This window comes from Pezoporus flaviventris, unplaced genomic scaffold (assembly GCF_033815535.1).
Source record: "Pezoporus flaviventris isolate CSIRO_AGI_PZ_B2104156 unplaced genomic scaffold, CSIRO_AGI_Pfla_v1 ptg000031l, whole genome shotgun sequence".
NCBI classification, from domain to species: domain Eukaryota; kingdom Metazoa; phylum Chordata; class Aves; order Psittaciformes; family Psittacidae; genus Pezoporus; species Pezoporus flaviventris.
The window spans coordinates 36,637,248-36,663,530 of NW_026892579.1; the positions used below are offsets into that span (position 1 = coordinate 36,637,248).

A 26,283-nucleotide genomic window follows, 5' to 3' on the forward strand; every position below is an offset into this window, starting at 1 on the left:
GACTTTATCTATTTTTCTGTTAGCTTGCCGGATACCCTGTTGGAGTCTTCAGGTTTTCAAAGTATATAGATCTAAGGCTATGAGCCTTATCATAGGCTTATCTGAGATAAAGATACCAGAAGTTTCGCAACCAGCACTGTTCTCCCTAACTCTAGATATGCTTGCATACGTATATGGACTTCCTCAAGGCTGCAATCTGTGAGGGTTCCAGAGCTTTAAGTTCCTTTCCAGGACAAACGGTGGTTTTTGCTTGCTTGTGAGAAGGCAGCTCAGTGTTTCTGTCCCTTGCAGACAGGTAGTCCGTTCTTGTTTAAAATTCTCAGGGTTTCTGAGTTTCTTGCTAGTGGACTGGAGACTGCAAGGTTCAGTCTTGTTCCAAGACTTCCAGCTAATCCAACACTTTAATTAGTGAATTATTCTGATTTCACTATAGACATGATATATCAGAAGTGTAGAAAGCCATGGATGAACGAAGAGCCATAGATCTGGTCCTGCAAAACATTTCCTTCTCAATTGTTTGGATTTCTTCAAATCCAAAAAAATGGATTCTCAAATACTCTCAAAAACTGTTCACTGTTTACTGAGGCAGAGCATTCACTGTCTATACTACACAAAGGTAGAAGATGTTATTTATGACCTCAAAAATCTATGGCAAGTACTGGTAAATGCTAGAATATTATGTAATTGCTACTGCCAATGAAGTATGTTGCTAAAATTATTTGAAATTTTGCTTTTCCCTACTCAGTAGTATTAGATATACTCCTTATGTGATAAAAGTAAAATGTTCAGAGACAAAAATTACGATTTTATGATGATATAATGAGTTGATTATAGAAAAAAATAAAGGCTGCAGTTTAACATTTATCTCCTTGTGACTGTCAAGTTACTTAGTAAAGGCAGATTTTCAGCCAGCCATGATGTAAGATTCAAATTTCTATAGGTAAGATACCTGTTCTATTTTTATAGCCAATGTTTACTCAGCATTTATTTTTATAACTAAAAGATATTATTACTTCTGTGCAGAAGTTAAAATTAAAGAATTTAAAGAATATTTTTTTTTATCTTGTATCTATCAGAATTAAACAAAATATGTCAACTGAATTTCCCACAGTTAAAATACTTCTGGATTCTCATAATCAAAGAAGCATGACCTGGAAAATTATGAATAGTGTATGTCAGCAAGGTATCCCATACTATATTAGTACTTTCTGAAGTCTTCCTAAAAAAAACCTGCAAATTGACCTTATGCCTCTCTCCTCAAAACATATCAGGAAAACCCAAATTCTAACATACCTTATTCAGCATGACTGTGTAATCCAGAAGCAATTATTTTTCTAACAATGGTATTTTCAAGTATGTCTCCTGATAATCTAAATAAGTTTTTTGAAGCCAGATATGGTTTGTTGAACCTATTTTGTAAATGTTATGTTTACCAATGACTTCAGTGGTTCCCCAAATGTCTCTGTGCTTTATGACATACTCTTTACTACATGAAAGACAACTATACTCTTTCAGCATGCTGACCTCCACTCTCAAATAAAAATGTACAAATCAAAATTATAACGATCACTGTGTAAAACAAATAAGAAAATAATATCCTAAACCGAAAGTGTAGGGCATGATTTTTTTGTGATGCGTCTATAATTTACTTTAAGGAGCTATTCCTCTCTTTTGTGCAATTCTCATTAAGTTCTGTGTTAATCTGAACTCATTCACATGACCCAGAAAAAAGAAAAGGCAATTCCAAACATTAAGAAAAAACGTAAGATTAAGAGGATACATTAACATAAATTAACTGAAAATTTAAATTTATTTTAGACAACTAAAAATATTAGTGGTTAGAATGTGATCTCTACCATGATACTTAAACTATGAAGTTGTGGCACTATTCCAGAAATACATTAAGATAGTACTTCATGTGTCCTTACATTGCTTCTCAATGTTCTTCAGCCTAGAATGACCCAGTATTTAGGCACTATGGGATTTTTTATTTTTAATAACTTTATATTTGAAACTATTTGACACAAAAATGGCCACATATAAAGTTTCATATGCAAAAACTAAAACCATGCAACAGGGGAAAATGAGGTGAAAACTGGGGAATTAAAACATGTAGATCTAGTTGGGGGTGTTGGTTGATGAGAAAATGAACATGAGCCAGCAGTGTGCAACTGCAGCCCAGAAAATCAACCGTACTCTGAGCTGCATCAAAAGAAGCATGACCAGCAGGTTGAAGGAGGTGATCCTGCCCCTCTACTCTGCTCTCGTGAGACCTCACTTGGTGCACTGTGCACAGTTCTAGTGTCCTCAATATAAGAAGGACATAGAGCTGTTGGAGCAAGTCAGCAGAGGACCATGAGGATGATCAGGGGGCTGGAGCACCTCTCGTATGAAGACAGGCTGAGGAAGTTGGGGCTGTTCGGCCTGGAGAAGAGAAGGCTGTGTGGAGACGTCACAGCATCCTTCTAGTATCTGAAGGGGGTCTATGACAATGCTAAAGAGGGACTTTTCATCTGGAGCTGTAATGATAGGACAGGGGGCAATGGGTTCATACTTAAACAGGGGAGATTTAGGTTAGATATAAGGAAAAAATTCTTTACTGTGGGAGTGGTGAGGAACTCAAACAGGCTGTCCAAGGAAGTTGTGAATGTTTTATCGCTGGCAGTGTTCAAGGACAGGTTGGACAAAGCCTTGGGCTACGTGGTCTAGTGGAAGGTGACACTGTCAAAGGCAGGGGGCTGGAACTATATGATCTTAAGGTCCTTTCCAACCTTAACCATTCTATAATTCTAAGTTAACCTAAACCTGCTGTCAATGTGTATGTAGAAAACCTTACCTTCCATATGACATCAGAACTTATTTCAAAAGACATGACCCTGGAGTCAATGTAAAGCTTCCTATTCAATCTACTGACATTTCAGTTGGATTTGCTGCTGCAACTTTTATGACAATATGCTCCAATGGATCTTCCTCTCCTCTAGGTTTCAGTAGGATAGACCAAACCAGAATCAGTAACAGTAATTGACCCTTAATTTATGCCTTACCAATCATAGTCTTGTAGGGTAATTGCATTTTAGGATAAAATGACTGCATTTGTGGATGAAGGGAGACCAGTAGATGTCATTTACCTCCACTTTAACAAGGCTTTTTACACAGTATGTGCGTATCTCATTATGACTGTATTTGCATAGCCAGTTCTTTAAAGTTGGTTCTTTAAAATCAGTTCTCAATATGTATATCTTTTTAATTAAATGTGGCCTCTTACTGCTCTTAACAGCAGAATGACATACAGGATCTTGGTTTTGACAGAAACCTCAGTCTGTGGCTCTGTAGAGATGCTTTGGATCTGCTCAATGAGTAAGATCTGGGACATGACACATAGTACAACTAGAACTTCCAGCTGGAAGAAGAGGTCTAGAATATGTCCACATAGCTGAGCAACTAAAATCCCTCTGCATTCCCATTGTTTCATAAGCCAATAAAATATTTAGTTTTGTCTTCAAATAATTCATAAGCACTCACAGTATTAGATATCAGGTCCTAGTATCTAATTTTAAATATCTTGACCTATGCCTTAGCGTGTGCCTTCACATACAACTATGAAGAAAGGCCAGCGCAATTGTGAAGCTGCAGTGCAACCACGCTGTCCTTTAACCAGCCCTCAAGTATGGACCTGCACCAGGCTCTTGCTCTGCAAATGGTCAGGATGGGGAGTGCCAGTGCATGCTAACAGGACCATGCAATACTGAAGTCACAAAAACTTCAGTCAGTCATGTTGGGGTTTTTTCCCCTATTTATAAATATTTCTAACTGGAGAGGCATTTATTCTTCAGAAGGCATCCTCAGCTGTGCTACTGGTAAGACTTGGGAACATGGAGCAGCAGCAGCCTTGTCTGTCTTCAAGATGTTGGATACGACATGATTTATTTTCCTCTAAAAATCCTGTTTTCAAATGCAGTGTGTTGAAAAATGACAGGTATATGGCATCAGAAATATAATTCTGAAGCTGAGTGTGGCCATTTATTATATTTTGTACAAAATAAAATCAGAAAAATAATTTAGCTCATGTCAGACCTAAATTTATCTATTATGGAAGCAAATTAGTGAGAAGAGTGCTGTAAAAGAGCACTCTTTAAAAAATCCATTAGAAAATTTTATATTTTAGAAATTAAGCGACCTTATTGGATTTATGGAAACCTAAAGAGTTAAATTTCACTGACATGAAGAAACTAAAAGAGATTTAACAAAAGATTATTAAATCATTTCCATTCCTCACACCTGCTACCTGTCAACAGTAGAGGTTCAAGCTTTTAAAAATGGGGCATGATGCTGTAGGAAAGCCTTTGCAAATCGTAACTAAGCTAAACTTGAGTTCAGGTTACAAAGCAATGTTAAGCATGTTCATTTCTGTATTTGCTGCACTCCAGTCCTGCAACTCAAGGTTTGGTTTTTTTTTCTTCTAGGCTACTGAGCAGTATCTAGTAGCTTATAAAAAGCAAACAAATGTGCAACCTCAAGTCCATTTTGGAATGGATCACGTTAAATCCATGTAAACTAGATCTGTTGACAATTCACCTGTGTTTACCTTTCCAATAACAGTAAAAATATTTGTACTGGTCTGGCATTTTCTTTCTGGATCAATGGATATGAAAATTAAATGTTTTGCAAGACAGAAACAGTTCTGATGTGTGAGGAGCTTAAACGACCTCTTTCCCTACCCTATCTCCAGGGAACTGACCTTGTTTTGGATTTGTCAATAGCTGTGGCTCAAAGAATCAGGGCCATGTTCCATAAAAGAGTTAAATTTTGCATTTTATAATCCACCAATCACAAAACAAAACAAAACAAAACAACACAAAACCAAAAACCAACAAACCCAACTAATGTATTTTCTCACGGTGCTCATAAGTAACACAAAACGTTCTATACTTTCACTGTTAGGCTTAAACCCCACTGGCTTACAGAACTTGCAAAGTAGGTGTATGGTCTCTATAAAGGCAGGCTAGTTCCACCTTTAGTAAGCATGTGTAACTTGTACTGACACTGGCCGCCTATGCACATACCCTGAGGCGTGATAGGCTTTAAAATACAGGTTTACATTTAACTCACAGAACTTAACATTAAAGTTTAATTTCACAGAAGTATATGCTCTGAACAAGCACCAATACCTAAACGCACCTTTACTTAATATAAATCTTATAAGCACATACAGTGGTCTTTTGGGTAGAGCAACCTAACGGAAGTTTCCCTATTTCTATTTATCTAATATTTTGTGTGCATGTTTCTATAAGCACATATTTTATTAGCTGAAATGTAACTACACTCAAAGGGCTGTAACCCAATATTTCTGTAACTCTCATATAATATATTAGCACTACACATTTTTAAATTATCATTCAAATCCTAGGAGAATAAAGAACAAGCCAAATGTAGGACACTTTAATAACCTCTACCAATACTGAGGAGCATGTAGTAGAGTACCTATCACCATATGCAAAAATAGGACCACACAATAAAAAGGCAAAGCACGTTCATGGAAATTCAGGTCAAAGCAGTCATAACTTTAGAGTTTTAGCTTTAACCTTGAATGTCCTAATGACTGTAATCACAACCATGCTGTGCTTCAACCTTTTTGTTAGCTTGAATCACCCACATTCAAGTCAAGCCTAGAGGCCCTTTGAGGGGAAAAACCTCCCAGACCTGTGCCTGGCAAACATCTTGGAAAAGGGCACACAACTGCAGAAACATAAAGTCACTGACTTGTTCCCACAATTCAGCCAGAAGCAGAATTGTAAGAGTTACAGCTCTTAAAAGCTGTAAACCTAAAGATCATTATGGAAAAAGAGAGGGGGAAAAAAAGTCTTCAACTGTCCCACTTTGCTTGGTAAATTTGGCTTCCAGCTCTGCCACAGCCAGTGGCAGGCTCACCCTGCCCTCCCTTCAAGAAGGAATAGGATTTCTGAACTAAATACACGATGCCTGTTTGCATATCTTGCACACTTTTTTTTTAACCGAGTTGGGGTTTACCCTCCAGAATTTACCTACATTATCTGAGCCTGTAATTAAATTGTGCAGTCTGCTGGTTTACTTTGGACTGATTCTCCCTTTAAAGAGGGGATTTACAAAAATACATATTTTTCTGAATCCAAGGAGAAAATAGATCATCTTTGAACAAGCAATTTAAACATGTTTAGTACTGTCATTTACTCTTTCATTGAGAAGCATACACAGATATGTACGACCTAAAATAACCACACCGGGGTTTTGTATAAGCCAAGTCACCACACCCACATACAGATAGCAGTGAATGCAAGTATGTGAGAACATACATCCAATTCGTCTGCTTACAAAAACTAGGATACTAGATTTTAAAATCTGGTTTCGAGTACCCAAAACTCATAAATATACCACAACTAATTCACATTCTGAAGTCCACTAATCTCGCATAGCATCCATATAGTGCTGTATAGACAACAGTAGTATCTGCACTGGCACTGAATCAAACTGAAAATTAATTTTAATCCTAAAAAATCCCTATACAGGCTTTGCAGTTTAGTAAGTTATCAGTCTTCACACTGAAAGAAGGATAATAATACAAAAAAATCTCTTGGTCTTTTAAAAATAATTAATTGCTTTTGCTATTAGATTAAACAGACCAGCTCCCTTTCTTCCCCTTCACTACTACACAGCAATGAAAGCTCATTTCTGGTTTTACCTTTTACCTAATCACAGAGATGGTAAGGATACTATTACAGAACTACATGGTATCAAAAATGTTTGTTGCTATTAGTGTGCAGGCCATTATGCTTATCAAAGGGTATGTTATAAATAGCTTATAGCTATTAAAATGCAACAATTAGTGGATAAATTAATAGGACAGACAAGTAAAATATCAATCATGACACTGGTAACATAATTAGCATAAATTAAACAGGATCACAGATTACTGCAGCTGTTGCATAAAACAAGAGCACCTACTTCAGTTTAATAACTTGCATACTTTTAACACTAAAACTATACTACAGAATGCTCAAAAGATACAAAAGGACACCACAAGAAAACAATAACGAATATTCATTGGTAGCTCTCTGCCTAAGACTTCTTTACAACAATTTAAGAGGTAGGGGGGAAGGAAAACAAAAAAAAAAGAGACAAAAATAAAGCCCAGATGAATAAGAATTTGTAGCTTAACATGTGCAGCAAAACCCAAAATGACAGCAAGTATAATTACCACACAGCAACCTAGTGGCCTATACAAGGCCTATACAAGACCTACATTAAAGCAGACCTCTTACTATCAGCATATTTAGCAATTTCAATGTTTGCAGGAGTTTTGGAATACAATTAAACTGATTTAAACAGTGTCCCTTTAACTCCTGGAATGAAAGGATGCCCTGGAAGCAATTTTATTCAATTTCTTAATATATATTTTTTATATTTTTATATTTTCCTTCATTTCTTGCCATCAGTATGACATCGGAGCACCTGTAAATTTTATTATTATAAATAGGGATGCTTTTAAAAGCAAATTCAAAAGTACATTAATTCTTAACAAAACACAAAAGAGACTTCCTGCTTTAGAAGCTTATGCTGTCTGAAGCTGTTTTAAGAATTAGAAAGAATTTTGCTGATGTTGTTAAATAATGCAAAATGGTCAAGAAAGACCAAATTGATAGAACTGGCCATATTTCGCCCTCAGTTGAAACTTCGCCTTCTAACTTAAAACAGTTACTCAGGTAACAGTGAGGAAGAATCTGATTATCTCTATTCATATTTCTACCATAGCAGAATAAAAGAATGAAAACTGAGACTTTCAAAATTATGATTCTACATCTATAATGCCAGTTTTGTGACATACTCTCCTATTAAACCACCAGCCATGCAAGCCCAGTGGTGCAAACATTTTATCTCCTTGATTCATGTTGTAAAGATGGGAAACTGCATCATTAGGTTTTGTTTTGACAGCTAGGTGAGAGGACTGAAGTGAATTCTGCATAACAAGAGCATCTTTTCTACCCTTGAGTAAGAGAGATATACGTAGGAAGTATGTGCACTATTTTACATACACTCTGAAAGAGTCGATCTAATGCAGGACAAAGTGAAGGTTGGGGCAAACAAGTGATTTCCTGTTTTCTGGGCTTCTTTTCTTCCCAAATTCTATGCTAAATCCTTAACGTAAAATTTAGGATCTCAGGCACCATTTCTGAGGAGACTATATACTTTTAATACAGCTGTTATACAGTCTTGGTGAGAGAATGTTTCTTGGTAAATGCAAAGAAAACAGCTTATGAAGAAAAGGGATTCTGGCTCCCAAGGACATCGAAACAGGATGTCCAACGTTCTCCCTGTTCTTTCCACCTATGGGAAAGGAACAGTGCCAGCAACAGGAGGGGAGTCTGCCATTACAAAATCTGCAACAGCAAAAAGGCTTAGCGCTTCTCAGTTTTGTGATTTTAAAAAGTTGTGACAATCTTTTGCATAAACCAGTAGCTGGCATGTCTGCAGAAGACCTTCAGAATAAAAAAGGTAAAAATTTGTTCAAAGATTTATCCAAATAATTAATAAAAAGCACTGCATATTACAAAGCTAAAATGCAAAGTTATTTATCTGAGCTCTATATCCCGAAGACTTGATACATGATGCAGGTATCATACAGAGTATTAAATATAATGCAACTGAATACACAGATCCTTGAACTCGGCATGTCCCACTGACATAAAAATTGAAACATATTTATTTGTTTAGACTGTAAGTCTTCCAGGGCAGGGCATATGTTTTTACAGCATTTGGCAAAATAAATTTCTGGGTTGTGATTACACCCCATATGCACTATAGTACTACAAGTAATACAAGTAATAACATGTACACATAGGCTCATTTTTTTAAAGCTGAGCAGACATTTAGGCTATCAGCTCTCAGTGAAAAATGGCAGGCAATGTATACCCCAGAAGTACTTTACATGAAAACATCTTACTGCTTTCATGCCAACAGAGAAGAAAGCCACAGGAAGCAAAAATTTAGCTGGAGACTGGCTAAATACAAACACCAGAGCCTGCATGTGTTCAGCTTCTGAGGTCCCCAAGGGAAGAAGGACACAGATCTGTTGGAGTGAGTCCAGAGGATGCCACATAGATGATCAGAGGGCTGGAGCATCTCTAAAGGGGCCTACAAGAAAGCTGGAGAGGGATGTTTTGCAAGGGCAGGTAGTGATAGGACGGCAGGGGATGCCTTTGAACTGGAAGGTGGTAGGTTTAGATTAGACATTAGGAAGAAGTTCTTTACTGTGAGGCTGGTGAGGCCCTGGCACAGGTTTCCCAGAGAATCTGTGGCTGCTCCAACCCTGGAAGTGTTCAAGGCCAGGCTGGAGGTGTCTTTGAGCAACCTGGTCTAGTGGAAGTTGTCCCTGCCCATGGCAGGGGGGTTGGAACTGGATGATCTTTAAGATCTCTTCCAACCCATAGAATGAATCTACAAATCTGCAAATCTACAAATTTAAGAATCTATAATTCTATGAGACTAGAATTGCCTGAAGATACATAACGACAAAAATACCATGGAGAAAAAGTTGCAAAAGACATAGTAATACAATTAGATTTCTCAAAAATTAAGAGTATTTCTTTTTAATTGAAGATGGTATTATTTAAACTGGAGGGAAGAAATTGAGTATTAGTTGAAACAAAGGCAGAAACTGCATCTTCATAACAAGTAATGAAATTACTTAGATTTCTCTTTTTCCTTACTAATTATGCATTCTCAGCAGAATGGAAAAAACACCACAAATTTCTGAGAGCACTAGATTTAGTAGTTACCCTGGAGGTTAAACCAGAGCCTTAGCACTTCCACATGAGTTTAAAATTATCTTATGCAATACCTATCACTTTTCATTCTTAAAAGCTACGAATTCAACACTCAGATCAGAGAACTGTTACATGAGAATGACAGCAGCCTAGGCTAAATAAATACCCTAGAAAGATCTCCATTCTTCTCTTTTACAGTTCTCCAAAGTTGGTCCACAATAGTTTGTTTGTGGGATTAGTTGACATTGCCTACCCACAGGATGCACTCACAAATCTTAAAAGTTCACCCAGGTCCTAGAACCTTCTGTTTGCTATTGGTGAGGCAGCTCATGGAGCTGAAAACCAGACACTAGGATATTAAAGCTACAGGAAGGAATTTACACATAGCCTAAACTGTTTGCATTTATGCCTACTTTCAGAAGGTGTATTCATTTGAAATCACTGAGGACATCTATAGATAGTTTATATAATAGCAGTTTTACAACGATGTTCTTCCATCTTTCTTGAGTTCATGCATCATGCCCTTTTGTGAATTGGAGCATAAGCAATCTGAAGGGGGAACTGTATTTTAATCACACTGTGTAACTCCAAATTAAATTTTCACATTTTTTCAGTCAGTGTTCCAATCTCTGTGTCTTTACAGTGGAAAAAAAAATAATCATCGGACAGATAATTTCAAAATGCAGTCAGATATTCCTGCTACAACATAAAAGAAAGGAGCAAAAACTAGTAGAAGAGGTTGCAGCAAGCATTATCATTATATGCTACCTAGGGTTATCACCACAATTTGAAAAGTAGCACAGAGACAGCACAGAGAAAGTATACTCAAAATGGTTGCCCTGATCGGTTCTGTCTTCTGATCTGTTTCTTCAAGCTCATTTATTCTCTAAATTATTTTTCACCTCCAGTTTCATTATCTGTTTTGGATGTCTCCATAGAACCATAGAATCGCAGCACAGTTAGGGTTGGAAAGGACCTTAAGATCATCTAGTTCCAACCTCTTGCCGTGGGCAGGGACACCTCACACTAAACCATGTCATCCAAGGCTCTGTCCAACCTGGCACTGATCACTGCCAGGGATGGAGCATTCACAACTTCCCTGGGCAACCCATTCCAGTGCCTCACCACCACCCTTACAGTAACAAATTTCCTCTTTATATCAAATCTAAACTTCCCCTTGTTTAATTTTTAACCCGTTACCCCTTGTCCTGTCACTACAGTCCCTAATGAAGAGTTCATCAACAGCATCCTTATAGGCCCCCCACAGATACTGGAAGGCTGCTATGAGGTCTCCACGCAGCCTTCTCTTCTCCAGGCTGAACAGCCCCAACTTCCTCAGCCTGTCTTCATACGGGAGGTGCTCCAGTCCCCTGATCATCCTCGTGGCCCTCCTCTGGACTTGTTCCAACAGTTCCATGTCCTTTTTATGTTGAGGACACCAGAACTGCACACAGTATTCCAAGTGAGGTCTCACAAAAGCAGAGTAGAGGGGCAGGATCCCCTCCTTCGACCTGCTGGTCACGCTCCTTTTTGATGCAGCCCAGGATACAGCTGGCTTTCTGGGCTGCAAGTGCACACTGAAGCAGGTTCATGTTCATTTTCTCATTGACCAACACCCCCAAGTCCTTCCCTGCAGGGCCATTCTGAATCTCTTCTCTGCCCAGCCTGTAGCTATGCCTGGGATTGCTCCAACCCAGGTGCAGGACCTTGCAGTTGGCATGGTTAAACTGCATACTCACAGCATTTGTTGTGCCCCAGATGTTCGTGAGGAAAATTAAATGGTTGCATTTCTGATTTTTTGTAGAGGAGATATACATATATTTTAAGTTATTTTGCTAAAAAGTGTATTTAGTTATATTCATATATATTTCATTATCGACCCAGAACACACTATATTGCTGTGGGCTTTTGTTTACTTTTGATTAAAAAAAGCCTTCAAAGTGATAGCCCTTAAAATTACTGCATGAACCAGTTAATACACTTTATACATATTTTAATAGCTTTATTTTTTCATATGCTTTTGTCTGAGACATATGTGCATGTGTGTCTGTGTATGTATGCATGTGAATGTATGCACATGTCTACATACTTCTGTATGCATTTACATTCATGTGTGCCCCTTCTATTACTATTACTAAATAAACGTGTATAAGGTGTGTTTATAACACATTTCTCTTTATGAAGAAAGTAAAACTAGGTTTGAATAAGAATAAATCTAAAACCTAAACCCCTTAAAATACAGATTTTAGGCTAGAAACCCAGACAAACCTACAACTATACCAGCATTCACGGGCACCATGGTGATGTCTGCTTTTTCAAGCTGCACAGCACTGTAACATAGGGATAGCTTCTGTGCTTTATTCCTCCAAGTTTTCAGGTTTCCATGGAAATGAGTGGGAATCCCAACACAAGGGAAAAATAACAGGCTATCCATCTCACACCATGGTGCTGGATCTCAGAACAGCTGATGCATGAGGCAGTCATTGCAAGAATACAAATACACATAATACAATACTACACATAATGCTGGAGCCAAAAAAAAAAGTTATGACTGTGCCTCAAAGGAACATATGTAAACTACTGTTTTAGTAGATACATAAAACTCTGCATGAACAAGGTTTTACACAGTTGTGAAGCTGCCCAGTGTATGAATACAGGTACTGTATGATCTCAAACTAATTAATTGAGCAAGTATAGCTAATTAAAGCAGAGCCTAATTTTCCTATTATTGATTTCACTACACAGATGGTGAATTAAATAAAGCACCTACCTTTTATATGGCAATCTAAAGTATAAGTAGTATAAAATTCCACTAATACTAACTTCCAAAGACCCACCAACTGTTGTGCAAGCCTTGGTTTCAAGAACGGACAGACCATTTACAACTAACTCATGCTGTAGCAACACAATGCCTCTATTTGGGTTGTGAGGGTTCACACCAGTTCTTTGTCTTTTCTGCATAAAAGTTGCAAGACTAACAGAAATTTTGGTATGGACACACAAACGCTTTTAGTATTAATGAACTGTTAAAAACTAAAAGCAGTGTAGTCCTTAAACTTCCTTATATCTGAAGAAAAAAAAAGTTTTAGACTGTTTGAGTACGTTTTCTCCACTACCTAGCGACAAGTTTGTGTTATTACTTTTGTTGATTTCCCTGGAATTGATCTGGGCTCGCTGCTGGACCTAGCACACTTATATTTTTCTGATCAGATATTCCCAATGCTTGAGGTGTCTGCAAAATATCTGGGGTAAGTTTTAGCAGGAGGTCTTAGAGCAAACAGAACAATATGCTAAGCCCAGCAGAGAGACTGCTAGACCTTGCAGTGGTACCTTCTGCTCATCAGCCACATGGTAGAAAACAGCAAACCATGAGCAGGTCTCTTCTAATGGAAACAGTCTATTCATGAGGCAAACAAGATCTTTCAGACTGAAAGAAGAGAAAGAAAAAGATGGAGATCATGGAACTGCCAGAGGGAGAAGGACAAAACCCATCCATGACATTCTCCATAAGGAAGTATAATATAGAAGTACTGAATGTCAACAAGGATTAACGATAGGGCCTAGGCAAGTATGTAGTTCCCCTATCAAAAGATGAACAGATTTTAGCCCAAGCTGTAAGCAGGCTCATCAGGCTTTCTGAGGCACAGCTTCCCCAAGGGAACTGATCATCACTATCACTGCATTTGTACAAAGTCATTCTTTACCTATGTGAGGATGAACATTTCCAAGTAACCATTGTCAACAGTACCCCGTAAAGACATGGTGGACAGGCTAAACATCATCGCAAAGTGATTCAGTTGCCGTTATGCCATTCTCAAACAAGAAACAAGAGGCAACAAGTTAACTCAGTTGTGCCTGTAGGAAATGGGGTTGCTAATTTGCACATTTATGTAAAATACATCATTCAGTCTGGCAAGATCATCATACTGAGCTTCGAGCATTTTCTAACCGAAGAGTGGTGTCTTACTAGTGTTTTACCTGACAATGGATTAATGATTCATTGATGGCTGGCCAAGACCCTTACCAAAGGTGGAAAAGTTATTAAACTTCAGTTACCTTTGAGGCAGGTGATGACTGCATTTGAACAAGCTCAGGAAAAGGCATCTCCATTACTAGAAGAGAGAGATCACTGGGACAGGAAAGTCAAAACCTTTTCCTGGTTGAGGTAAATTAGCAGTGAAACAGATTTAAGAAGACCATTTCCTAATCTAACCCCACATTTCTATGCCTGTAAAGCATTTTGACGAAAAACTATTTGTGGTGTTAGGCATTGAAAATATCCCTCTTTTGGTTTTCAGGGAAGCTCCGCTTAGCGGTATTACCTTAATTAAGGGGGTAGCAACCTGTAGCACAGGGCAGGAACAAGTAGCCAGAAACAGCTATGGGAAGTTACTCCTTAAAATGGCTTCAGCACTGAAAAAAAAAAGTAATGCCATAGCTTATCTGAGAGACACAAATATACTTCAGATGTGGAGACCATTTGTTCCAATACAGTGAGGCTGACACAAAGTTCCTGGATTGCATGTGGTTCACTTGTAAATTGCCAGATGGGATAAACTGAACTTGGGTGAGTCTCTCAGCCCTCATACATGCAGGCACCCTAAGAAATAGTTACATACCTGTAGCTACAAGCTGTTTAAAAGAGCATCTGCAATTCCCACTGAATGCTCACCAGAAGTACTATTGGTTGTTTCACTACAGTCTGGCACTCCTGCACCAAAAATCAACCCCCAAGACTAAGTGCTCTCCAGCACTCTTAATTATGTGATTCTGTATCAAACTGATTAAAGGACTGGAATATCTCTCCTATAAAGACAGGCTGAGAGAGTTGAGGTGGTTCAGCCTCAAGAAAAGAAGGCTCCAGGCAGACTTTATCGTGGCCTTTCAAGAATTAAAGGGAGTTTATACAAAACACAGATACATGAATGAGAGTCATATTAGAAATGAAAGCAACTTTCTCCATAGTTAAAGCAAGTAGCATAAGATCCAGTCACTTCAGGACTGAGATGATGAGAACAGAAGGAGTGGAAGGAGTGATGCCCTGTTTCTCTGGTGGTAGCAGGTGACATTGTTGCTGTCACTGTTCTGGACTTCTGTGTCACTGCCATTTCTCCTTAGCTCACTAGCACACAGAATTTATTCACTGTAAGATGCACCTGTGCAGTCACAGGCCAAGAGTGGTGTGGAATCTCCCGGGGAGAAAAAAGCAACAAACCATGCAGAAGACAGACATATTTTCATTACATCTCCAACTTTCTGGGAAATGCACTCCTGAAAATGCCTTTAAGTACTCAAACCGTGCTTTCAGCTCTAGTTCTGTTTTGGTGAAAAGAGAAGCTAAACATGCCTTATTTTTCTCAGTGTATACAATATTTGATTTTTAATATGTTCTTATATTTGTCTTCACCAATCATGTGACCATAACCTTTCTATGCTATGATAAATGATGATAATAAGGAACAGCAAATGGCAACTACAACAGTAATCATGTCAGATTATTTAGACATCAGGGGCTGAAGTATTAATTACTATATTTAACATATTTTTTTATATTTCTTTGTAGAATCTACATGAAAAAATCACAACTTGTTAGCTAAAATATGCTCAATGAATAGTTGTTCCCACATTCTAAGACCTGTTATTTTAAAGTGCTGCTTTATTCTGATTTGGTAAAAAGTGACATTTCTTTCTGCTGGCTCAGTAAAGGATGGTCATACAGTAATTCTGAGCTTATTTCCTGCGAGTTTCTGAACAGGCTAGAACTTACCATACAGAGCACAGGCCTGTGAAACAGCAGACAAAAAGCCCTTAGATGTAAGCAGCAGGCGAGAATAGGCTGGGGGACACGAAGACTGTAGAAATTCCAGGGGTTTTACGATGTGCAAAAAAATCATTATACAGAATGAGAATCTCTTTACATGCAAATATAAACACATTTTATGTTAATTTGATTGGAGTTTTAATAAGTCCATGCAAGAAGGTTTGACTGGAGCCCAGGCCTGCCTAACCTCCAGCATTTGGCCTTAGGCTCTGGCTTTCTGCCCTGTTCTTTGGCTCCCTAGTAATGCAGCTGGCATTGCCTGCTTTTGTTGGCCATCAGCCCAAATTATTTTCTCTCTTCATTTTCACCTCTCTCATGGCTGTGGAACAGGTTGGAGGTCAGTGCTGTGACTCCTCCCCTCATGCTCTGATTGCTTATCGCCTTTCCTTTTGTGCCTTTAGCGAAAGAAATGAAACATAAATTAGATAAGGACACAAAAATGATGAATGTATGGCAGAAAATAAAAGGGATGGACTGTTAAAATACTTAGAAGCCACTTTCATGAGAAGCATACAAGTACTAGGAAAAAAAGCTAGAGCCGAGCACCATCAATGATGCAAGTGATGAATAGGGCCAGTACCAGCAGCCATAATTACCAGCTCAGGAACTCAGCAAGGAGAAGATAATAAGCAGAAGTGGGACAAAACACCTCTGAGGCAGGTAAGAGTAGTAGCACTAAGCAGGGGGATGCTGACTTTAATGGGAGATAGATAAGGCTGAGAGGCAGAATACAAGGGGAAACTGAAACGCTGTTAGGGGGCACCTTCGCCCCTGGTGGAAGAGAATAAAATGTGCATGAGGATTTCAAGCATATGCCTACATTGCTGCAAGAAGACCCCAACTCCCTCCTCCTAGATAGCACCAGATGAGCTAGTTCTGGCACCAAAGGCAGTATACTAATAGCAGGCTCTGTAGGGCAGATTACTTACAGTAATCAAAAGAAGGGATAATTAGCCTTTGCTCAGTCATGCTAACACAGTTAAGATTTTTCTGGGTCATGAGTCTGCACAGCATTGGAGCATCATGCCACATAAGCACACCACATAAGGTCTAGTGTCTGTCCTAGAACAGCAGCAAGTCAAAATTACTATTTCCTTACAGTGTGTAACATAAACAGTTCTAGGGAAATTGCAAATTCTGTGCAGGTGATACCCAAAGTACAGCGGAAGAAGCAGAAGTGAATTCAAGTAGCTTATCAATAAGATAACTGGGTCAGTTGCTGAGGTGAGTAGCTCGAGACAGGGCGCCTTCAACACCGGAGGGGGGGAAGCTCAGCGTCCAGGAGCCTCAACTCAGAGCGGAGAGAGCCACCGAGGGAGCCTCAAGTCCTCGACAGGACCTGCCCAGGAGCCGGCAGCTCAGCTGACGAGAGCGAGCAGCTGACTCACAGGGGGCGGAGCCAGGAGGAGCGGCACCAGCCATGAGTGGGTAAAAACCTGCCCCAGGGAGCGCGAGCGATCAGGGGTGCGGTGAGGGAGTTTGTGTGGGCAGGTGAGCGGGATGGTGAGCACTCGCCTCATGACCAGGGTCTGGTCTGGGAGCTCTGCTCTGGCTGCCCCGGCGGTGGTCAGTGTAGGCACCCAGACAGAGCCGATGAGAAGGGAGGCTGCAGTGCAGAGCTCGGAGTGTAGAGAGTGCCTGCACTGGCCTGGTGAGGGGAGGGTGCACAATGGGCAGGGCTGCACTCGGTGCTCCCTGGTGGAGGTCCTCCTGCAGCAGGGGCTGAGCTGTGGGATGCTGTCAATAGACTGCAAGATGTCAGAGAAGCTGAGAGGGAGCAGGAATGCTTGCTCCTGGCCCAGACTGTGCAGGGGCCTCAAGCGTTCCCTGTAGGTCATGGAGGAAAGAAGGAGGCCGTTAGGAAGCTGGGAAACAGTGACCAAAAAAAAAAAAAACAAAAAAAAAACGAGGACAGTTCTGCGGGGAAAAACAACTGGCTCATGTACTGGTAAAGATCTGTTGTGCTGCAAGGAAGAAATGTCGGGTCATAGTAGCAGGGGACTCTACTTTGAAAGGCACAGAGGCACCCATTTGTCAGCCTGACCCAGTCTCAAGGGAGGTGTGTTGCCTACCAGGGGCACAGATCAGGGATGTTGCAAAGAGGCTGCCTGGTCTAGTAAGTCCCACTGACTTACCGACTTCTAGTGATCCATGTGGGTGCTAGTGATATAGACAACAGTACCCTGGAGAACAAACAGGACTACAGAGCCCTGGATGAGGTGGTTAGGAGCTCTGGAGCTCAGATTATCTTTTTGTCAATTCTCCAGGATACAGGGGAGGACCTTAAAAAGGCTAGGAGGATTGGCCAGGTTAATAAATGGTTAGAAGGGTGGTGTCATAGTCAGGGGTTTGGGTATCTTGAACATGGGACTCAGTTTAGGAGGCCAGGTCTACTGGGGGCTGGTGGAGCTGGAGCGGTTTTGGTAGGAGGCTTGCCAAACTGCTCAAGGATGATTTAAACTAGATGTGTTGGGGGAGGGGGGCATCATTCCATCCCAACACACCCAGCCAGTTTCCAGCACCTGTAATAAATGCTCGGAGCAATGTAGACATACTCCAGCCCCTCCAGCCAATAAGATGGCTTCATTTGGAGCTTGGCTCAGATTCCTCTCTACAAATGCCTGTAGCATGGGGAACAAACAAGAAGAATTAAAGATGTGTGCACATCTATGGGGGTATGATATAATAGGCATCACAGAAACATGGTGGGATGGCTCCTATGACCAGAGTGTTGGAATGGAAGGTTACAGGCTCTTTAGAAAAGACAGGCCCGGCAGGTGAGGAGGGGGAGTTGCTGTTTATGTTAGACATAGGCTGGAGAGTTTGGAACTCTGGGGACAGGTGATCAGTCCACAGAGAGTTTGTGGGTCAGGGTTAAAGGGAAAACAGCAGTGGGAGACATTACTGTGGGGATCTGTTACAGACTGCCTGATCAAGAGGACTCTGTGAAAGAAGCACTCTATAGACAGATAGGAACAGCCTCATGATCACAGGCCCTTGTTCTCATGGGGGACTTCAACCATTCTGACATCTGTTGGAGGGACGGTATGGCCCAGGATAAGCAATCTGGGAAGTTCCTTGATTGTGTGGAAGAAACTTCCTTCTGCAAGTAATAGAGGAGCCGACAAGGAGAGGTGCCATGCTTGACCTCATGCTCACCAACAAGGAAGGGCTCATTGGAAATGTGAGTCTCCAGGGCAGCCTTGCTTGTATCGATCACAAGATGATTGAGTTCGAGATCCTCAGGACAGTGACAAGAGCTTGCAGCAAGCTCACTGCCCTGGACTTCAAAAGAGCAGACTTTGGCCTCTTCAGGAACCTGCTTAGGAAGGTTCTGTGGGATAAAGCCCTAGAGGGCAGGGGGCCCCAAGACTCTTGGATGACATTCAAGCTCAGGAGTGTTGCATCCCGACTAGAAGGAAGTGCAGCAGGAGGGCTAGGAGACCTCGGTAGATGGATAAGGAGCTGCTGAGGAAACTTAGATGGAAAAAAGAGGCTTATAAAAGGTGGAAGCAAGGACAGGCGGCCTGGGAAGAGTACAGGGAAATTGTCCGGGAAGCTAGGGACCAGGTTAGGAAAGCTAAGGCCCACTTAGAATTAAACTTGGCTATGGATGTGAAAGATAACTTGAAGGGATTCTATAGGTACGTAGCAAATAAAAGACAGACTAGGGACAACCTAGGCCCCCTCCAGAAGCTATCAGGAGAACTGGCTACCCTGGATTTGGAGAACACTGAGGTTCTGAATGACTTCTTTGCCTCAGTCTTCACTGGCAAAGGCTCTGACCATACCACCGAAGTCTTGGAAGGCAGATGCAGGGACTGTGAGAGTGAAGACCTTGGGTCCACTGTAGGAGAGGATCTGGTTGAAGACCATCTTAAGAACCTGAACGGACAAAAGTCAATGGGACCTGATGAAATCCATCCGCAGGTCCTGAAGGAGCTGGCAAATGAAGTTGCTAAGCCACTGGCCATCATATTTAAAAAATCATGGCAGTCAGGTGAAGTTCCTGATGACTGGAAAAAGGGAAATATAACCCCCCATTGTCAAGAACGGGAAAATGGATGACCCATTGAATTACAGAGCAGTCAGTTTCGCCTCTGTGCCTGGCAAAATCTTGGAGCAGATTCTCCTGGAAGGCATGCTAAGGCACATGAAAATCAACAAGGTGCTTGGTGACAGCCAGCATGGCTTCACTAAGGGGAAATCCTGCCTGACTTATTTGGTTGCCTTCTATGATGGGGCTAGAGAACTGATGGACAGGGGTAGAGCAGTTGATGTCACCTACCTGGACTTCTGCAAAGCGTTCGACACTGTCCCACACAACATCCTTGTCTCTGAATTGGAGAGACATCAATTTGATGGATGGACCACTCGGTGGATAAAGAACTGGCTGGATGGTCACACACAAAGACTTGTGGTCAATGGCTCAATGTCCGGCTGGAGACCAGTACTAAGTGGTGTCCCTCAGGGATCGGTGTTGGGACCAGTCTTGTTCAACATCTTCAACCCTGACATGGACAGTGGGATTGAGTGTGCCCTCAGCAAGTTTCCTGATGACACCAAGCTGTGTGGTTCGGTTGATACGCTGGAGAGAAGAAATGCCATCCAGAGGGACCTTGACATGCTTGTGAGGTGGGCTGATGCCAACCTTACGAAGTTTAACCATGCCAAGCACAAGGTCCTACACCTGGGTCAGAGCAATCCCAAGCACAGCTACAGGTTGGGCAGAGAAAAGATTCAGAGCAGCCCTGCAGAGAAGGACTTGGAGGTGTTGGTTGATGAGAAAATGAACATGAGCTGGCTTCAGTGTGTGCTTGCAGCTCAGAAAACCAACCGTATCCTGGGCTGCATCAAAAGGATCGTGACCAGCAGGTCGAAGGAGGTGATCCTGCCCCTCTGCTCTGCTCTTGTGAGACCTCACCTGGAGGCTTGTGTGCAGTTCTAGTGTCCTCAACATAAAAAGGACATGGAACTGTTGGAACAAGTCCAGAGAAGGGTCGCAAGGATGATCAGGGGACTGGAGCACCTCCCGTATGAAGACAGGCTGAGGAAGTTGGGGCTGTTCAGCCTGGAGAAGAGAAGGCTGCGTGGAGACCTCCTAGCAGCCTTCCAGTATCTGAAGGGGGCCTGTAGGGATGCTGGAGAGGGACTCTTCATTAGGGATTGTAGTGATAGGGCAAGGGGTAACAGGTTAAAACTTAAACAAGGGAAGTTTAGATTTGATATAAGGAAGAAGTTCTTTAATGTAGGGGTGGTGAGGTACTGGAATGGGTTGCCCAGGCAAACTGTGAATGCTCCATCCCTGGTGGTATTCAGGGCCAGGTTGGACAAAGCCTTGGGTGACATGGTTTAGCGTGAAGTGTCCCTGCCTATGGCAGGGGGGTTGGAACTAGATGATCTTAAGGTCTTTTCCAACACTAACTGTTCTATGATTCTAAGACATGTAAAGATAAATCTCTTCCATTAATTTTGCTACAGCTGTTCCTGCTGATGGGTAGATATGGTGGCTCAGCTAAGACTGCCCTTTGTTGACTAAGTATCAGGCATTTTGTGTAACAAATGGAAAAGAAAATATGTATGATATCGATTATAGAGGTAGAGATAGCTTCTTAGCTCACCTCTTAGCATGGTCAGTCTGAAGATGAGTGAAACTATTTCTTCCTGAGTTCTACCCTGTCTAGGCAACAAAAGAGGCCCCTAAAGACTTTGAAGGAGAATTTTTCAGTGATGATTGTGCGACTATCTCAGAATTCTGACTGTATGATAGGGACAGCAAAATTTCACATCGCAACAGTGCTGTGGCTGTGCTCAATAATATCTCAGAGCAACAGTATCTCATAAACCGGCAGAAATAAAAAACAGCCATGGCCTTTCCCAGTATCAGATGTACACTGGGACTGCGAGAGCACAAAGGTGAGTTGCATCAGTAGTACACCCCTGTCTGTGAGGTTACGGTTGCAATGACTCCACGCTCCAGGAAGAATTCCACAGTAATTCAACAAAAATGAATGGATTTAAGGTTAGACTGCAGCAGTTACACACTGTTTTGAAATCAAGAAGAGCTCACTCTGTCAATATTATACTGAAGGCAGAAGCATTACCACCAAGCAAATTTTGTTTTAACAAAATGCTTACAACTAAAACTAATGTGTTAAGAAAGAAAGATATCTGGTTGGACTAAAATATACGATTACCTTTCCCTGTGTGGTTGACTGTGTCTTGCTCGATAACGTCTAGAGTGAAATTTAATAATTGCTAATTTCATATGAAACAAATTTCACATGAAAAAATGATGAATAAAGTGAGGATAGCTCATAGCTACATACATGACGTGTAGGATATCTAAATTTAAATACCAGGGAAACTGTTTTTAGTTTCCTTATTCTATATACAGTGCTACGATAGGTCATTGGTCCACCTAAAATAGTACTGTTCTTCAGCTAATATTAGATGCTTCAGAGAAAGAAACTACTTTGCCCCAAACACTCCTGACCATGGAAACACTTCTACTAGATACAACGGATGATGATTTAAATGGGTTCTGCAGTATAACTTCTACAGTTTCTAACTTTGGCTGTGTAACTACTAATGAAAAATTATTCATACAAGAATATGCAAAAAAATCTTTCCTCAAGTATATGTCTTCACGCTGTAACAATGAAACGAGGGATCCAAACATCACTTTTCTGCACATCTGTCCCTCCCCTTGTGCAATTTGTTGTGCAATTTCTGTATCGCACTACCTAGAGTAACAATAAAATGGAATTTTATCACATTTAAATTAATCACATCACAGTTAAATTAATCAAAGGATAATTAAATATAACTAATACACTAACAGAATACCTGCATCAGCTCCTGTATACTGAAATGAGTTACAAAAATATGATACCACTGACATTTTGCATACTAATAAGCTTCTTTTGCAAACATGGCATGTCTAAGCTCTTCTATGGGCTGATCTTTTATTGGCTAAAAATGAAGAAAGGTGTCAATCCAGACACAGACTTATTTTCTTTCTTTCAAAGCGCTGGTCAGCAGATGGTAGAAAAAGCAATTCAGATCCTCAAAAGGACCTGATGTTCTTGTTTTCTCTCTATTTTAGGATGCAAGTCCTGTTATCACTGAACAGAATGACACTTGCAGCAGGTACAGCTGACACATGGAGATATCTTGGATCAGTCTCACTAATAGGATCTATGCATTTGCTAGAGCAATCAAACAAATATGGATCATTTGGACAGGCAGGTTCAGAACCTTACTCACAGTCAATTTTCTGTGTGAACATTTGCAAGGAAAGATACCAGATGGCTTAGACATGTATTACACTGACATGTACATAAATGTGCATGGGTATATATGAAATAGGAAGAGTTGTGACCAAATTAGGGTGCTGCATTACATATGTATAGGACAGGGCAGTGACAAAGGAGAAGGACCTTGAAAGATGGGGAGAAAGAATGCTAATGCTGAAAAAAATAGATTTTCTTCCATGCAGCCAGGCTCCCCACACAGATATACTGTGTTGAGGATTTATGTGAGAAGCTCACTTTAACACTGTGAAAATTATGTGTTAGAATCCTCCATACACTGATTGGAAGACTAGCTTCATCGATCACAGGTGCTGGTATTAAAATTTCTGGTGGGAGTTTTATAACTGATGTATTGCTTCACTGGGATTCACTCTGCCCGCCCAGCCAAAGGAAAAAAGTGCTATAGCAGCAGTCACCACCACAGAAGGCTGGTTAGAAAGAAAAGTGAAAACGTCAGAATTGAGAAATGAGCAGCACCCATGCATGGATGTATTGGTAGGAAGACAGTAGGGGGAGAAGGGAAGAGCACTTACTGATAAAACAAAATGTAAAAAGTCATCTTAAAATATGCATTTAAACTGACAGAAAGATCCCAGCCTTCCTGCCACAAGAATCCTAAGGTCCCTGTATCCACCAAAGGCTTAATGGAATCCTGAAAATGAAGGTTTGTTGTTTTTTTTCTTCTTTAAGAATGGCAATAGGGTATCTTTTAAAAAGAGTACTGTACTGAGACAGATAAGAGTTTAAGAGCACACCTACTTGGTCTTAAGAATCTTCTATGTAAGTGTACTGGGCCTGGCTAGGATAGAATTAATTTTCTTCGTATTAGCTCATGTGGGGCTGGTTTAGGTTTTTGACTAACACAATACTGATGATGCACTAATCTAGTTTTTGCTGAACCATGTTTGCACAGTGTCAAGGCCTTCTCGGTTTCTCAGTCTGCCCCCCACAATGAATAAATTGGAGAATATGCAACAGAGGTGAAGAAAAAATTGATTTGAATGAACTCAAATCAAGGCAAAAAGGCTTCCATGCAAAAGTCTCAATAAAGGCCCAAGCATAACATCTAGGGATTTGTATTGCTTTCAGTTAATTTTTGATCCAGTCCTCAGACTCTACAAATACAATAATGTCCCCCGTATGAATTATGAGAAGAAAACTTCTGAATGATTGCAACTCCGTAATGCTTGCTTATTATTCATAAATCTCCTGAGCTACAGTATTTGGCCATATTATTTAGGAGGCATGAGAAATGTAAATGGAGTATTTTTTCCACAGAATACTTTATGTATTACCAACCATCATATGATTTATCTGGAGTAACACAGCCTCACTGGAAAGACTCACTAGCTTGAAAAAGCTTTTACCTCCTACATGGGAAAGGGTCAATGAAAGACAGAATAATCAGAATTATTTGGCACAGTACTTCTATTGAAGAAAATAGAGCACTGTGACACAGGGATTCTTGTGGTGAAAGTCCTAGTCATATTTTTGCAGGTGGGTTCCTTTGACAAATGACCTTATCTTTATACACCTCAGTTTCCCCATCTATATAATGGGAATAACAATGCTCACTTTTTCTGTGGAGTGTTTTGATATATATTAATAAAGAGTTTTACTGAAAAGGTCAATTTGCATTGCCATTGCTTAGTAAAGAGAAGAGATGTGGCCAGAAAACTACAAAAATTTCTTACTTCCCACAACAAACCTAATGCAGAGGCAGCAAGAGACAAGCAAAAGCAAAGTTACCCCAGGACAGTATGGCACTGAGGTCTGTATTTGGACTCTTAGTTTTGTTTGGTTGGTTTTTTTTATCCCTCTTGCAAGTCAATTGGAGTTTTTAGCTACTGTAAACTTAAAGCATGTCACAAAGGAGGAGGGCAATATTCGACTTCATTTCAAAGTAGGAACAAGGTTTTACAGAAATTAAACATCTAACAATCAGTTTTTACCATAGAAGACATTAATGTGTTCATTACTGAGTTTTGTAAAACGTGCTTGCTCAGCACATCTCTAGAGCCATCATATAAGCTTTAATAAAGCAATCCTTCATTGGTCATCAAAGAGTGGAAAGATAAAACTCATGTTACTGTATTCATGCTAAAAAGCTTGTATCTGGCCTACTACCCATTCAAACGCTCTTTCACCTGCAAAAAAAGAAATCCTGTAGGAAGCTCTCCTACATGATTTTTCAGATCTCTTTCTTTGCTGTTCTCTGGAGATGACAGGCACTTAGTTTTGAGTGAATCTACATGACTCTTCATATTTTTAAAAGATTATAAAACCAAATAATTACATACCCTAGTAAGTGTCCTGACTTAACACTGATGAATATTTATCATTGTCCCTTGACTTAACCTGGACTGTATCTTAGTTCCAACTGAATTAGTGCTACTCCTTCAATGATCTGGAAGTCCTGCTGGCAAAGTTGGTCCAGAAATCAAGTATTAAATACAACTCACTTTGGTCAGCCAGCTACTGAACAAGAGTTGGTAAGCAGGAGATACAATAAAAAGTGCACCAGGTTTGACCAGTGAATCCCTAAGTGTCAACACAGAATATATAATTCATAGAGTCATAAAATGGTTTGGGTTGGAAGGGACCTGAAAGAAGATCTAGTTCCAACCACAAACTTGTTAAACTGTATTAGTCCCAGAGGAAATTTGTGTCAGTAAGTTTAACTCTGCTGTTAAGCAAACCACATTTTACCAAGTCGAATAGCAATGCAACCAAAGGCATCATTTCTACTTCTTTTTTGTCAATATGGAAAAATGGGCTCAGTTGAGGAAAGTCCAATTGCCATCTGCCAGCAGAATATCTGACTTGCCAAGGAGAGGTTTTAAGAAAATTAATTCTATTCTTTCCTTCTGTTTTTTTTTTTTTTCTCCATTAGGATTATCAGGTTTCAAATGCATTGGCTGTCCCCTTGTACTTGTCCTTTGAGAAGGATATAAAGAAAATTCTTATTCCAAAATAGGAAAACATATTATATGTTTTCATCGTGTTAGAGTTAGACTTACCTTGTTTCAAAAGACCAGCTACAAACATTTTAATTTAGGAAAATAAAGAAGTAGAATCAGTACCTACAGAAAAGTCAGATCTTATACCAAGATTTTTGACACAGCTACTCAACATGTTTACTACCATATGACCTTTGCTAAAAAAACTGCTTGACACTTAACTATCGTAATGTAGTCCATACTTACCCTGGACTTTCATGTAGTTCTTTCCCTTTTAAGGTATGTTATACACTGCTTGCATATACAACCCAAATTCACTACTAAACAATGAATAAATGTCTTTAATACATAATTAATATCAGACCATTTAATTAATCATTCAGATCATT

At 40.2% G+C, this 26,283-nt stretch overlaps 1 protein-coding gene across 17 annotated transcripts in view; it reads right to left on the bottom strand.

The window, feature by feature from the left end:
* Window positions 1–26,283, bottom strand: part of MYT1L (myelin transcription factor 1 like) — a 308,892-nt gene that overhangs the window by 131,147 nt on the left and 151,462 nt on the right. For 4 of the 17 annotated variants that reach the window (XM_061460739.1, XM_061460737.1, XM_061460738.1 and 1 more), the window contains exon 1: window positions 2,837–2,971. The exons of 6 other annotated variants lie outside the window; for them this stretch is intronic. In XM_061460739.1, coding sequence (XP_061316723.1) covers window positions 2,837–2,872 — 36 coding nt within the window. In that variant the 5' untranslated portion in view covers window positions 2,873–2,971. Of the gene's footprint in view, window positions 1–2,836; window positions 2,972–26,283 lie in introns of those variants that run through there. 7 more of the 17 variants (XM_061460724.1, XM_061460726.1, XM_061460723.1 and 4 more) reach the window with 5 other exon arrangements.